This window comes from Acanthochromis polyacanthus, chromosome 7 (assembly GCF_021347895.1).
Source record: "Acanthochromis polyacanthus isolate Apoly-LR-REF ecotype Palm Island chromosome 7, KAUST_Apoly_ChrSc, whole genome shotgun sequence".
Lineage (NCBI taxonomy): Eukaryota > Metazoa > Chordata > Actinopteri > Pomacentridae > Acanthochromis > Acanthochromis polyacanthus.
The window spans coordinates 29,481,387-29,496,245 of record NC_067119.1 but is presented as its reverse complement, the minus strand read 5'-3'; the positions used below and the strand labels follow the sequence as shown (position 1 = coordinate 29,496,245).

The 14,859-nt window shown below is 40.4% G+C and overlaps 1 protein-coding gene across 1 annotated transcript; it reads left to right on the top strand.

Annotated features, from left to right (window-relative positions):
- Positions 1 to 1,023: 1,023 nt before the first annotated feature.
- Positions 1,024 to 13,977, top strand: ggt5a (gamma-glutamyltransferase 5a). The gene is made up of 12 exons (XM_022196916.2): positions 1,024 to 1,420; positions 1,961 to 2,088; positions 2,190 to 2,285; positions 5,117 to 5,303; positions 5,389 to 5,549; positions 5,786 to 5,932; positions 6,183 to 6,313; positions 9,196 to 9,380; positions 9,682 to 9,773; positions 11,978 to 12,084; positions 12,266 to 12,376; positions 12,465 to 13,977. Exons 1-12 carry the CDS (start codon positions 1,254 to 1,256, stop codon positions 12,609 to 12,611), a joined length of 1,659 nt encoding a protein of 552 aa, XP_022052608.2. The 5' UTR covers positions 1,024 to 1,253; the 3' UTR covers positions 12,612 to 13,977.
- Positions 13,978 to 14,859: the final 882 nt, after the last annotated feature.

The window sequence follows — 14,859 nt, the reverse complement described above, 5'->3', positions numbered from 1 at the left end:
TCACTGCTGGAGATCCACCATTTATTCTGTGAGGGAAAAACCTGCAGCTGGACTATGTTAGCTTTAAAGGAGCGCCACTTTTTATGCAGCAACATGAATAACATGATTCTAATATTACAGTATTGATTGTCTGACACAGACTCTGTTTTGTATTTGTTGAACACCAGTTAAGTGATCCTAAATACATAATTACAATTCATGTAACCTAATAAGAGAGGCTGGGACAGGTTGGGGAACAAATTTGCTGGTCTTTTTTAATAGTATTTTATTTCTTTTTATTATTATCCTCAAAATTCAAACATGAACAATGAAGGTGACAAAAATATTCACAATAAGAAAACAACTGAAAGCAGCCTTCAATCAAGAAAAGAAGTCTTCATATGCCTTTATTCAGAGGCTGGATCATGACGGAATTAGTAAAACGTAGAAAATACTTGTTATTGTTCAAATGAATCTAAGATACCACCAGTATACAACCTCTATGTACTGTGAATACCATCATAAGGGAGGCCGTTCGTGTGTCATAAACTTTATTCAGGGTTTTTGTTTGTTTGTTTGTTTATTTTTCTTTCTTAATTTGTAATAGCATTCATCATGAAAAAAATAGCAGAACTTTTCCAGAGATTGCTTCGGATCTTTTTTCTTTTTGAAAACTTTCTTTTAGCCCTAAAAACAAACATTTAACAAGCTGACTAATAACCACAGAAGCAGTAAATTAAGGGAAATACTTACATCATTACACCCCATACTTAACCATGATAATGAGTAGTCGGCTGGAGCTTTACTTTGTCAGTCTGGAACATTTTAGTGATGTACAAACTTGTTTCCCCAGCTAGGACATCCAAATAATTCAGAAAATGTCTTGTACCCCTCCACTAAAGCACCTTTAAATTATTGCTCAGACAGAAAGACCGAGGAAAGGCTGGCTACCTTTGTACTTTCACTTGAATCACTGTGCATTTGGCAGGTGATCTGCTTTGAGTCTGGACTTTATTTCCTCTTTGTGAGACACAGCTGCAGGTCTGAAAGGAGCTCAAAGTTCCTCAGGCAGGACTCAGCCACATAAAGCCTCCCACGGTCCTCCCCTCCTCTTCATGCGCTCCGGGCTGGAGGTGGAGCCAGGATCTGCGGTGACCTACTGGGCTCCCGGTCATTCATTCAGTCAGACAAGGTGTAATAATCAGAGGAAATAAACTATCATGGTCCTTGGAGACTTGAATGATCCCCTTCGGAGGCTCTGAGGAGAAACGGTCATGGCGAGGTCAAAGGCGAAGCTGTACACTTGTTGCGCGCTGCTGCTGATCTGCTTCGTCTCTATAATTGTGTGTATTGCTGTATTTACGAGGCGCAAGTGTCCAGGTGGCACTTTCTCACACGCTGCAGTGGCCACAGACTCTAAGAAATGTTCAGAGATTGGACGGTGAGTTGCATTTCATTCTTCTGATCATTTTCTGGGCAGCAGGAGTCTTATGGAGACCAAAAGACGCACGAAATAGACGCACTCTCTATTTCCTGAGCAAACTTTAGTGAATATTGCCATTTCATTCATATTGATAAGGTATTTCATTTTAGTATGACACATTTGCACTCATAGCTTAATTGATTCAAACACTTGTGTTTTTCTGAGTTGGATTGATAATGCTAGAGGACACAGTTTGGAGTTTGGTGAAGTTGTGGAGTAAACTGCACCTAACTGGCTTTGAGATCTGCTCAGCTTGCGCAATAACAACTACTTCTTTTTTTGTTTCTGCGCTTAGCCTACAAAACTATGCATAGTGTAATCTCAGACTGAATTTATTCTCACAATTATGCTCCTGTGAAATAAACTCGAGCCTTTATAACGTTCCAACCATAACAGTACTAAATATATTTTGCATAATGCCACAACACAAACTTATGATTTCCGTATATAAAAGAGGAAAGAGACTGATAGGTGAAGCTGGTGCGTAAAATCTCCTAGAGACATCCTTCAGAGAGGAGGCTCGGCGGTAGATGGCGCCATTGCTGCGCTCCTGTGCACGTCCGTCATGAACCCGCAGAGCATGGGCATCGGTGGGGGGTCCATATTCACGGTGATGGACGGCTCTGGTAAGGGCAAACATTCATTCAGCCCTCTCTAATGCAGCACAGCTAACGAGCGTCCTGCTGAGAAGCCAAGGTTGACTAATGACGTGTGGGTCTTTCTAAAGGTAAAGTGAAAATCATCAACTCCAGAGAGACTGCACCCGCAAAGATAAAGCCTGACCTGCTCGAGTCATGTCCCAAGACCTTCCAGCTGATGTCAGGTAGTCTGTTCTGCTGTGTCATAAAAGAGCTGCACATGTTCCAGATTCTTCTGTAGGGAGTCTTTCTTGTTGTTCTTGCTCTGGGTGGTGGAAGGTGTTTTCTTGCAGGCTCTGTACTTTTGAATGTGAATTAGAGAAGTTCAGATAGGGACACAGGATTTACATTTGTCTGGTTTGTCATGGGGCTGCACAGTGGTGAGGTGGTTAGCGCTGTTGCCTTGCAGCTAGAAGATCCCTTTGGCCTGAGATCTTTCTGCATGGAGCTTGCTTGTTCTCCCTGTGCATGTGTCAGTTTTCCTCTATCCCCCCACAGTCCAAAAACATACACAGGTTAATTGGTGATTCTAAATTGTCCGTAGGTGTGAATACTTGGTTGTTTGTCTCTATGCCTGATAGATAATCCAGTGTGTCCAATCTCTTTCCATGGGACAGACTCCAGCTTCCCCATGACCCTAATGAGGATTCAGCGTTGTACAGATAATGGATGGTTTGTCATGACATGACATGAGAGCTGCACATCCTCTCAGTTCTTTTTTAGAGATGGAAATGTATCCATTTCCTGTTGTGGTACAGTTTGATTAGATAGAAAGGGCCCAACAGCTTCAACATGTGAACCACACACAGTAGAACAGGACAGCTGTTAAACCAGCAGCCAGATGTGGACACGGAAGCCTTTTCAAGTAGAATGGAAAGTGCTGCAACTGAGACAACACAGTTTAGTCAGGAGAATCCTTGATTTATTAGCCCTCCTGTTTTCCTCATTTACAGGCACCAAAAATATTGTTTCCTTGTCTGAAAAAAATAAAAAATTCAGCAAAAAAATTCCCCAAATTTCTGAAAATTTCCAGTCTTCACGAAGAAAATTCCAATAATTCCTTAAGTTTCCCTTAAAAGTTTTATCTTAAAGAATCCCCCCAAATTTGGCAAGAAAATTCTTGTAAATATTTTCAAAAGATTAGAATAGATAAAAATATCTAAAATGATCACATATATATATCAGTAAAACTTCCAATATTTTCTTTAACAATATTCGCAAAAAAAATCCACTTTTTATGTGAATGTTCTTAAGAAACATTTTTAACATTTCTTTTTTTCCACCAAAAAATGTTCCAAGATTTCCCAAAATGTTGAAAATGTGAACATCATAAGTTTCACTGTGAAAATATACTTTTTTCCCCACATTTTAAAACTTTAAAATGGGTCAGTTTTGACCCTCAGGACGACATGAGGGATTAAGAAAATTAGTCAAATTAATATGCATGGAGCAAAGCTAAAACCATCATGGCTGTGAAAATAAATAAGGATTCTGGTAGATGTGTTTTAATGTCAAATCTTAATCTGTTATTTAGTGACAAACAATAGCTGGCAGACACAGTAGAAATGAGTACAGCACTGTGCAATATCACTTCACTATCACATGCTTCAGAAGGGTCACAGTTATTGCTTCACCTGTGGGTTAAACAGTCAGGCATTTGCTCTTATGTAAAATTAGAAACTAAGTTTCGGTTTACTACATTTAAAAAAAACAACATCACAGGAGGAAGTCAGTGCAGCAAAAGTCAGTTCTTCATTTCACTACTGAGACTGAGGTTTTGTTTACACGCCCACATTCATTACTAATGACAGTCAGTCCTCCTCAGCGTGGAGATGAACAGTGTTGCGCAAATTTCTGTAGAATTTTGCCTTTCGCTGAGGCACATTTGGAGTCGTGTTTTTTTCACCTGGCCTTGACAGGAGGGGCATGTAGATCAGCAAACAAAGGTATTCTTTTGGATTCAAGTCAGACAACATACTTGGCCAAGTCACAGTTTTTGCTTTTTCTTCTTTGGAAACTCTCTGTGATTTTGGCGATATGGTTTGGATCGTTATCATGCTGGAATTTTCCTCTTCTGCCAAGCTTCTGCACACTGGGAGTCATCTGGTCATCCAGTATTTTGGTGTATCCAGAGAGATTTATGGTGCCAGCTTTACATGTCATCTCTTCAACACCTTTTGAACTCATGCAGTCCCATATCGTCACACTCCCACCTCTGTGCTTCGCTGTCAGGACAATGCATTCACTGTGGTAGTCCTGACCACGTTCACACGAATGCGCTCTTATTCATCGGGCTATTCTTTTGCAACGTTCTGTCTCACCGGTTTGAATCAAATATCAACTATGGATGTGTTCTTGGACGTTTTCCATACAGCTGTCCTTCACACTGTCTGAGCTGTCACAGAAACTCTTCCATTAGTGCCAAATCTAAGATACTTTTTTAGAGCTAGGTTGTACATGTAGCATCACTGTGACATTATTTTAAGACAGCTTCTGCAACTGTCATTAGTTGCCTCCTGGTGGCTTTTGTAACTGTGTGTTGACTGCTTTGTAGTTGGTCACTGATCTTTCTGTATCCTTAGTCTCACTATCAGATTTTTCAGTTCCCCATGTGGAGCCATGATGCAGACATAGACCACTGGTCCAAAACTGAGAAGGTTCCGAGAGACGTGTTCAGTTTTGCTGCATTGAGTTTGGGGCTTTATTTTCAATATAGTCATTCTGAAGTATCTGCTTTTGATTTTTCAAAAGATGTTCAAAACACTCAACTGTTTAACTTGGAAATAATGCAGTTGTTGAAAGGTGATACAGTTTTACTCATTTGACATTTAGGTGATATTTCAAATGGGGTGTACTCACTTTTCTTGTAAAAAAATAAAATAAAAGGTGTAATATTGAAATGTAATAGAGAAGATTTCATCATAGCACATGTTATCTTGGGACTTTTATATTATCTGACAATATTACAAATATGTGGAACTACTCAGAACTCAATACCCTTTATCCATCTATCTAGGTAGTCAGTGGATTGGGGTCCCAGGGGAAATTCGGGGTTATGAAGAGGCACACAGGCTTTATGGGAAGCTGCCATGGGCCTCCCTCTTCCAGCCGACCATCAAACTAGCCAGAGAGGGGTTTCCTGTTCCTCCGGTCCAAGGTCGATACATCCCACACACTGATACAAATGAGACGCAGCAACTACGGTACGAGACACCAACAGTATGACTCAAAAATATGAAGAGCAAAAAATGAACATTTCACCTTTAATTCATTGTGTTTGTTCTGCAGGAAATTATTTTCAGATGATAGCGGGAACTTGCTCAAGGTCGGGGATATAGTGAAATTTGAAAAACTGGCCGACACTCTGGAGTTTATTGCCAATCACGGTGCAGACGGCTTTTACTCTGGAAGAATAGCTGAGGATTTAATCCGTGACATACAGGACGCAGGTATTGTCAGACGGGTTTCATTATGCTCTCTTTTCCAACCGTCTTCTGTGTCTGCCTGGCACTATGATCTAATTACAAATGAACAAATCAATTGGGTCTGTAAAGCACTGCAGTGATCACTCACAGACTCCTGTGTGAGCTGCCTGGATCCATTAAATATCTCGATTATGTGGAGCTGGGATGCCTTTTGTTCAGTTTTGCTTATCAGGACCATTTGTTTCAATGTTTCTGCTCAGGAGGATCGCTCACGCTGCAGGATTTGGCGTCGTACAGAGTTACAGTGACTGATGCGTGGGCTGTTCCTTTGGGAGAGTACCAGATGTACATACCCCCACCCCCTGCAGGAGGAATCATCCTCAGCCTCGTCCTCAACATCATGAAAGGTTTCTGTTGGAATCACTGCAGAGCTGCTCACTGACATTTTCCAATCACAAAATGAAGCTTGTTAGATGAGTTTGTGTGTTGAACCTAGCCAGCCAAATTAGAGCTGCTACTGGGTTTTTGCAAACACACGGTTCTAAATAATGGTGATATATATGCGGGTCTAGAATGCTAACCAGCCTTTGGAAGGAGGATACAGTGAGCAGGGAATAAAAATAAATGAATAACAAACTGCTTTTTTTTTTTTTACAGGATATGACCTGAATCTAACATCTCTGACTGGTGAACAGAAGGCGCTGACTTACCACCGCTATGTTGAAGCTTTTAAATTTGCCAATGGATTAAAGAAACACATCCGGGATCCAAAGTTCAGCTCAGAAGAAGTAAGTATCACAAAATGCGACAGTGAACACTTGTGCATGAATCTGCACATGCTCTGGCTATGAACCTCAATAGTGTGGTTTATTCATGATGTCTAGCCAGTGCTGGAAGACGCATTTAGATCCCTCGCCTGCCACAGTATGAATACACTTGAGTTACCAGTGTAGGAGTATTATCAGCAAAACATATTTATTGTAACAGCTGTAGCTCTAGATGACTGAGGTTTAGTAACTCCAGCTGCTTTACATACTGCTTAAAAATGGGTGATATTTGACCTGTTTTTCATGTGCTTTGTTTGAAAAATCTGAATCTGCAAAGTGTCTAGTTCTCAAGGCAATCAAATGAGAAAGTTTGAGTGAAGCTTGGTGTTTCTAACTTATAAACAAGCTAAGCTATCATTATTGTATCATTATGATGATACAAGTAAATGTGTGCACATCAAGTTAAGCTGTGTCCCTCCTAAAGTAGGGAAAGTAAAGGTGTTGACCTCTATTAGATCCGACAATTCAATGACATGGTTTGACTTGAGTAGAAATAACTTTGTTTGCTGTTGCGATTTATGAGTTTATGCCTGTTTTAGATGCAAACAATCTGAAGGGTAAGGGGGAACCAGGTTATGGAGGGTTTGGAGGTGAGCAGTAGAATCCTGTAATGTATCTGTTCACCTGCTGAAGAGGGAGCAGGTGGAGCTGAATGAAAACTATAAGGGATTGAGTGCTGTGTTAGGAGAGTAGGATGAAGTCTGGAAGTGATGCGTAGCTCTAAACAGTCAGTAGAGGGGATATTACTGATGCGGGGGTTAAAAGGAAAGCATGCCATCAAGTATGACACTGAGACTTTTGATTCTGGGGAAAATGTGGAGCAGATAGTCATCAGTAAATATAGTAAATAGGTGAGTTTTGGCAAGTGCAGCCTTGAGCCAATGAGGAAAATCTTTAATTTCCTAAATTAGAAATGCAGATCTTCATGGCTTAAAGAGATCTGGGGCCTCATTTATAAAGCTTGCGTACGCACAAAACAGGGCTAGAAAGTGGCGTATGCCACTTTCTACGCAAAGGTTGTGATTTATAAAAACAAACTTGGCGTGAGAATGTGCACACCGGTGTGCCAACTTTGATGCTTGCTTAAGCACATTTTGGAGACAGAGGTAACAGCAGTGCCGGAGGGTGAAGTGGTGAATTGAAACCAGATTGATCTCAAACCTTTATTGTCATCACACATTAGACTTGTAGAGCCGGATAATCATAAACCCTCATTGTTGTAGATGTTCCTATAGTGCGCCAATCGGCCTACGACTGTATTTGCAGAACTATGTTCATATATCAAACTTCCATCTTCAAATGATATAGAGCTGTGGATGGCACTGATGGATTACTATTTGGGGACAAGTCATGTGGCAATCAGTCCAATCGTTGATCAAGCGGATAAATAGCAGGTGACAGCTGTGCGTAATGTGGCACAATGGATGCGCTGGTATTGCTGGAAGTCACATAAATGGTAGATAAAAATGGAGAGAGATTTTAGGGATCACGGGGATTTGCCCATGACGATGACTGGCTAATAAGCCGATTTAGATTCCCAAGAGCAGTACTCTTGGATCTATATGCTGAACTGGGCCGTCTTAGACCGACCCACCCGCCGAAACCACGACATCCCGGTACAAACACAGGTGCTGACCACTCGGGGGTTTCTGGCGACACCGGCTCCTTCCAGCGGGAATTGGCCGTCAGGTATGTGTTTTATATGAAGAATATATGAGGTTACATTTGTTGTCTAAATCCTATCTGGGTTTGATATACAGTTAAATGATGTCCTTTAGGTCTGGGATATCACAACTATCCCTCAGCGCAATAATGCCAGCTGTTTTGGATGACATTATAAACATGACCAGTCAATACATCAGGTTTCCTTACACTGTGGGTGAACAGGCCAACATTAAACGGCAATTTGCAGCAATGTCCGGTTTCCCAAATGTAATCGGCGTAACTGACTGCACTCCTGTTGCTGTAAGGGCTCCAAGTGAAGATGAATTTGTCTATGTGAACAGAAAAAAATTTACATTCAATCAATGTACAAATTATTTGTACATCAGACATGATCATAACAAATTTAGTGGCAGGGTGGCCTGGGTCAACACATGACTCATTCATCCTGACGCACAGCAGTGTAGGGAAAAGACTGCAGGCCGGCGCTACGTAAAATGCTGTGAATCAGCAGCTTATTTATATACAGATACATTCATGAGTTACTTTGCATTGACCATTCATGGTAAAATGTGGGTGTGTTGTGGGCGGAATGTGAGGTGGATCCACCTGTGCAATCTTCCAGCTGGTGTGTGATTTATCAAGAAATTGCGTGCAGCTGTGCTTACGCACAGTTTTATAAATCAGTGGTGAAGGGCATATGCCCATTTCGGCTTTTCGGCGTACGCAAACTTTTAGTATGGATCCTGCAATGTTTTATAAATGAGGCCCCTGGTGAGGGCAGAGTGGATAAACAAGTATTTGGCATTATGGGAATGCAAAGTTGGGCATCTTCAGCATAGCGGTGAAAGTGTTTTCCACAGTGGCAGAAAATATTCCCACTGGGAAGGAGATACATAATAAATAAAAGTGGCCCCAGCACTGATCTGTGAGGAACACCATAGGTAAGCGTCTGCACATACATAAACATCCGGAATGTTGTCTGCAACTTTTCATACAAAATATTTCTTTATTTCGTATAGACCTGTTTATTCTTAGACAGAAATAGTGGTAAAAATGGGATGTAAATGGTTGAAAATGGGCTGCACACCACTTCTCTATACAAGCTTGAATTCATGTTTTTCTTGTAGTATTTGTATTTTTGTAAAGTGTGTTTTTTAAATGCTCTGTACTTCTCACAGATGGCAAAGAAATTCACAAAGGATAGCTTTGCAAACCACATACGGAGCTTAATTAGCAACGACAAGACTCACGATCCCCAATATTACAACATCACGCCGTACCTGGACACGCTGGGCACATCTCATTTATCTGTGCTGGCTGAAGACGGATCCGCTGTGTCTGTCACCAGCACCATCAACCACATGTCAGTATCTGAAGAGTGCTGCTTCACATTCAGAAGCCAGTTATTATGTAGTATTGTTACTTTGAATTTAGAGGATTAAAAGGGTTTAAGAGATTAAGGAATAAATGTTTTTGTAAAAGGATTTAGAAAGGAAATCTCTCCAATGATTCCAGTCATCATTATCTAGACGCATAGTTAGAGGAAGCTCAGTTTTTAGAGGCTGCTGTCTGTTGTATTTCTCTACTGCAAACACTGCTTTGGTGTTACAAGTGTCACTGCCTGGATCTAGTTTATTTCATGTTTTTTTTTATTTTATTTGCAGATTTGGCTCCAAGGTGTTCTCACCGAGCACTGGAGTCATCCTCAATAACGAGCTGTACGACTTCTGTGGGAAAGCTGCTGTCATCCTTCCTGGTAACAGATCAGTACAACACATTTCCTCCGTTCATTTTACACCTATGAAATACAACAGATCAGGGTGCAGTATTATGCAAGGTTTGAGGCACTACAAGTACAGTGAGGACGTTTTCTAAATGAATGCCTTAAACTATTCATATTTATCAATAAACTTCACACAAAGTGCAATAAAAAGTTAAAATCTGAATCAAATCAATATTTGTGGCCATAATTTACCTTTTAAGCAGCATTAGTTCTAGACTTAGACTGACTTAATCCCTGGAGAAAACTTAATAATAATAATAATAATAAATTTTAATATTGATATAACCCTTAGAGAGTGATGGACATATTCTGCATTCAAATTTTCTTTTTGTTTCTTGCTTATCTGTGTGACAAAGTGTCAGAAAATGTATGTCACACCACGGCTGAGGGCTACAGATAGTGGTATTGCTGTCCCCCTCCCTTCCTGAGTCTGATTAACAGGTGAATTAAGTAAATAAAGACCTTACATTTTTATTCTAGTGTGTCGTTTCTCATTCCCTACACTTGAGCCTCCTAGAGAACCGTAACTAAATACCTTTAAATATACATCAACTTTAATCATAGTTACAACGTATATACAGTCGTATGTCCATCTCCATGTTCCTTACTTCTAAATTTCTCATGAACTTGTCATGACATAGATATGTTCAAATCTAGATATATAAATGTCTATGCAATGCAATCATTGCATTGATGTCAACATATTACATATTTACATGTTGTTGTAGACCTTTATACATCATAAAGGCAGATCAAATTTCCACAAAGATTACTAATTTCTTCACCCAGTTTCACTCTCCTGCTTCTTGGTTGAACAGATGTGAGTTTTATCACTCCATAATGCAGGTACCACATGTCAACTTAACGGCCGAATTTACCTTTTCCAATAGCACCACTTGTTTTTATGTGTGCCAAGAGTGCTCCGGGTTTGAAGTTACAGCGAATTTCTGCATTGTCTCCAACAAAAGGCTGACATTACATCCCACTTTGGATGAAAATATGCACAAAAAATTTAGATTTTCTTTTCATTGCGATGATTCAAAAGTTGTGATAAAAGATGGCAGTGGAAATTATACACTCTGGAAACATTTGCCTTGTTTGCCCCTCTAGACTACTGCATGTGAACAAATCAGCAAATAAAATGATGACAGTTATTTCTTTCAAACACTACGAACATGTTTTTCCCAGTTTCTAAGTCATTCAATTTCCCAACATCATGGTTCTGATAATGCTAGATGTCAGACAACCTACATTTCTGGTGAGACATTTTCATGATATGAAATATTTTTTTCCTTTCTTATAAAGGCGCAAATAATTTGCAAGTAATATCACATCAAATGACGAGAGATGTGTATAACCTAGACTGTTCTGAAAAACAGCATGTATGACTGAGACGTAGAATAATCAAGTTAAGAGCTTAAATGGAAAGTATCCTGAAAATAGCTTGGGGCTCACAGAGTTTATACAACCAGTCATTTACTCTGCCTTTATCATAGCATTGAGGTTTCTGTTTTAAACTGGGACTCCTGGGGTTGTTTCTTGCTTTGGAAAACAGTCAGCTAGCAGCCAGGAAATGAACTACAGGCTTTTTTCTTTTAGTTGTGGAGACAGCAATGGCAGGTGTTGATCTGTTGTCACATATAAGCAGGCAGGTTTCTGTTAGCAATCTAGTGGAAATAGTGCCAACTAAGTGTCAGTGTTTGACCTTCTCAAGTCATGGAGCTTTCTCCATCAAGTACATGAGGTTCAGTCTTGTTTTACCTCAGCTCTCCTTCTCCTTCGTCTTCTTTGTCACCACTAGTTTGTCCTTTCAATCATAAATCAAGCCTTAATGTTTCTAGAGAGACTTTGAAGCATAATTCCAAAATGAAAGCAAGGATGTAGGAACCAATCTAAACACCAATCTATAGGCCTTCCATTGTACTATCACCATTTACTTCATAATGGTAAGTTAATGTACATGTCTGTTGCTACTTTAATGTTTTCTGTGTGTCATTTCAGAAAAAGCCAAAGCACACGTTAGGGTTGAATGAATGCCCTTCACTCTCCGATTCACATCATTCAAAGGCTCTCAGCTGATTGCATTTTCTAATCATTTTCTTCTTGTTCTCCTCACATTGATGAGTCTGAATAGCATTTGTCTGTCCTGTCAGTCAAGGCTTTTGTTGTGTTCTCAGGGGAGCAGCCTCCTTCCTCCATGTCTCCCGCTGTGCTGAAGTCTCAGCTGAAGACGCTGGTGATTGGATCGACTGGTGGGGGTATGATCACGACTGGGATGGCCTCAGTATGTGTCCATGGCAATCACACTAAGTGCCATTAAGATAAATTGCTGCAGAGTAATGCCCCTGACTGTTGTCATAGCAAATGCTGTCTCCACAAGTGTCTTCACCGTGTCCAGAATCCATTCTATAATCATTACTTGCCCATCTGGTGGATTGCAGTGTATTGTTCTGTTTTTCTTCCAGACACTCATGAACCACCTTTGGTTTGGAAAGAGCCTTAAGGAGGCAATTGCTGCTCCGGTTGTTTATGTCGACTCTGAAAGTGCAGTTTACTTTGAACCCGGCTTTGACAAGGTAATACATTCGCTGCATTTCTTTGATGATATAACACATCGTAGTGGCTTCTGTTGCATCTGAGTCCCCCTCTCCTCTTCACCCTTAGGATGTAATAGAGGCTCTTAAAGCTCTGGGACACAATCACCAAACAGGAAAGAAATTCTACAACGTGGTTAATGCTGTGGAGAAGGAGGACGGCTGTATCTGTGCAGTGTCTGATACCAGGAAAATGGGGGAAGCTGCCGGTTACTGAGAGCAAGAGTCAGCTGTGATTTTTATACAGGATCCTCCTGAAGGTTACAGAGACCTTTCTGCAACCACAAAATCTGCAGCAGATGGTCTCTGTCCTGCTGGAAAATCATTGGAAACATCCTGAATAACAAGCTTCTTTCTCTTTTTCTTTCTTTTCTTTTCTTTTTATTTGTTTCGGAGGGACACTGCACATTAATAAACATTTTATATACATAAAAAAAATAAATAAATAAATGCACCCGAATTAGCCAAAAGGCTAATTTGCATCAGCTGTCCCCCCCTGCCAGAACTAAACTGAACACCTGCGGTAACATGAAGCAGTCGAACACGTGGTTTCTGAGTAGAACTGGCCGTAACAACGACATGATGGATTTTGTTGTGCAAGAAGAAACAACAACCTTTATTTGTGACTGTCGCTAACTTTGTCTGATTCCTCTATTCAGCGTGCAGACATTTTTTTTTTTTAAATCTCTAATGTCATTTCTGCCTCTTTTTCCACTTCTGACGTACAGGGGGTCCTCTGCTTATGTCGGAGTTCTGTTCCTACGGCTCAACCTAAATCGATTCTTGCCGTAAGTCGGAACGCCAGTGAAAATGTAAACAAAGCCGCCCTATGCATCACGATATTGATCAGTTCTTCAGAAAAGTCATGAATACCAACGACTTCCATGCATGTATGAGTCATTTTACAAGAAGATAACAGAATATGTTGCACTGTTTTTACAACTTGATCTACTTGATTACGCTTGGGAGCATGAAGGGCAAAAAGTTCGTGAATGTAGCACAATCCAAAGTGGCATACAACCGGCGAATGTAAACAAAGCCGTCTTATAGCGCCGCACGACGACGTATTCGTCTGCTCTGCTCACCTACTAGTTCTACATAACCAGTTTTGACAAAACGACGAAATGGCGTAGCTTGAGGACGTCGTAAAACCGAGGACCCCCTGTATTTCCGTTGTGAAACTGGTAACAGAACTAGTCAACTCTTACCCATTCCATCACATAAGTAACCTTCATAGTACATTCATGTTAATATCTGAGACACAAAAACTTCTCATAGCAGGCCATTTTCAGCAGTTAGTAACTGGTTTGTATCTAGTATTATCTTGTATTCACACACTACAGGTGTTCTTTCACCTTTTACCACATACAGTGAATGAAACATAGATGTTATTTTTACTATTCATATGCAATATATTCCTTTTTTACACGCTTCATGTACAATATTGAAATATTGTTACATTTGAAGACATCCCTAAATATGCTTTTCAGGATGCAGTTTTTGCAGGAAAAATGCTAAATGTCTGTACTTAGAAGGGCAATTATCACAAACTGCATTAAACAATTTTGGTTTTTGAAATTTAACTTGATACATTTTATATAAATGCGGTAATCTGTGTTGTTTTAAAACAGTATTTTCCAAGTTCAAGTCCAGTTAGAAAATGCTTGAAACCTTAACATGTCTTTTGTAGTTAAGGTGTTTAGTCAAAAAGTAGGAGGAAAAAAAATGGTAACATAATAGGTGAATGAAGAGTTTAATGCATGAATAGCAAAGAAAATAGAATACATAAAGACACAAAAAATGAATAAATTGGGGTCGCGGTCTAGGTTTGACAAACTGCCAGTAATTGAAAGTCTTTTCTTAGATGCATCAATGTGGTCCCCAGCTGGTCGGGCAATCCCTCTAACCTCAGGTCACCGCTATTGAAATCGGCTCTGTAAAGCCTTTCCTCTGTGCCAAACTATATTCAGAGCAGTCTGTGTGACTTCTCTGTGCTATTTTTCATAAATTATTTTTCACTTTAGTGCCAGAGGATGCAGCAGCTGGAGCAAGATAATCAGATCTAGTAGTGACTCATACAAACACGAGAGCAGCTTCCTGAGTGAAAGTTTGACGCACTTTCTGTCAGCTCAAAGACCCACAGCCCACTATAAATCCCCCATTAACGTAGAGGAAATTGTTATTTTACTCATAATATGGGAAAATAAATCAATCCTGAAAGGAAAAGGTCAAATGATAAGCTCCTGGTGGTTTTTAGGGTGGGCTCTGTTGCCCTGTCACAGGGTATTTGGACCTCAGGGGGTGTGACAGTCACACTGTGCCCTGACCTTATAGGAGCCACCTGTTGCAAATGCCACATTACCATGTCTGGCAGCAGGAACAAAAGGTTGCCAGGAGAGGATCATGGGTAGGGCCTCATGCGATGACCACCCTGGCTTTCCCTGGCAAGCGGCGGCGGCTCAGGC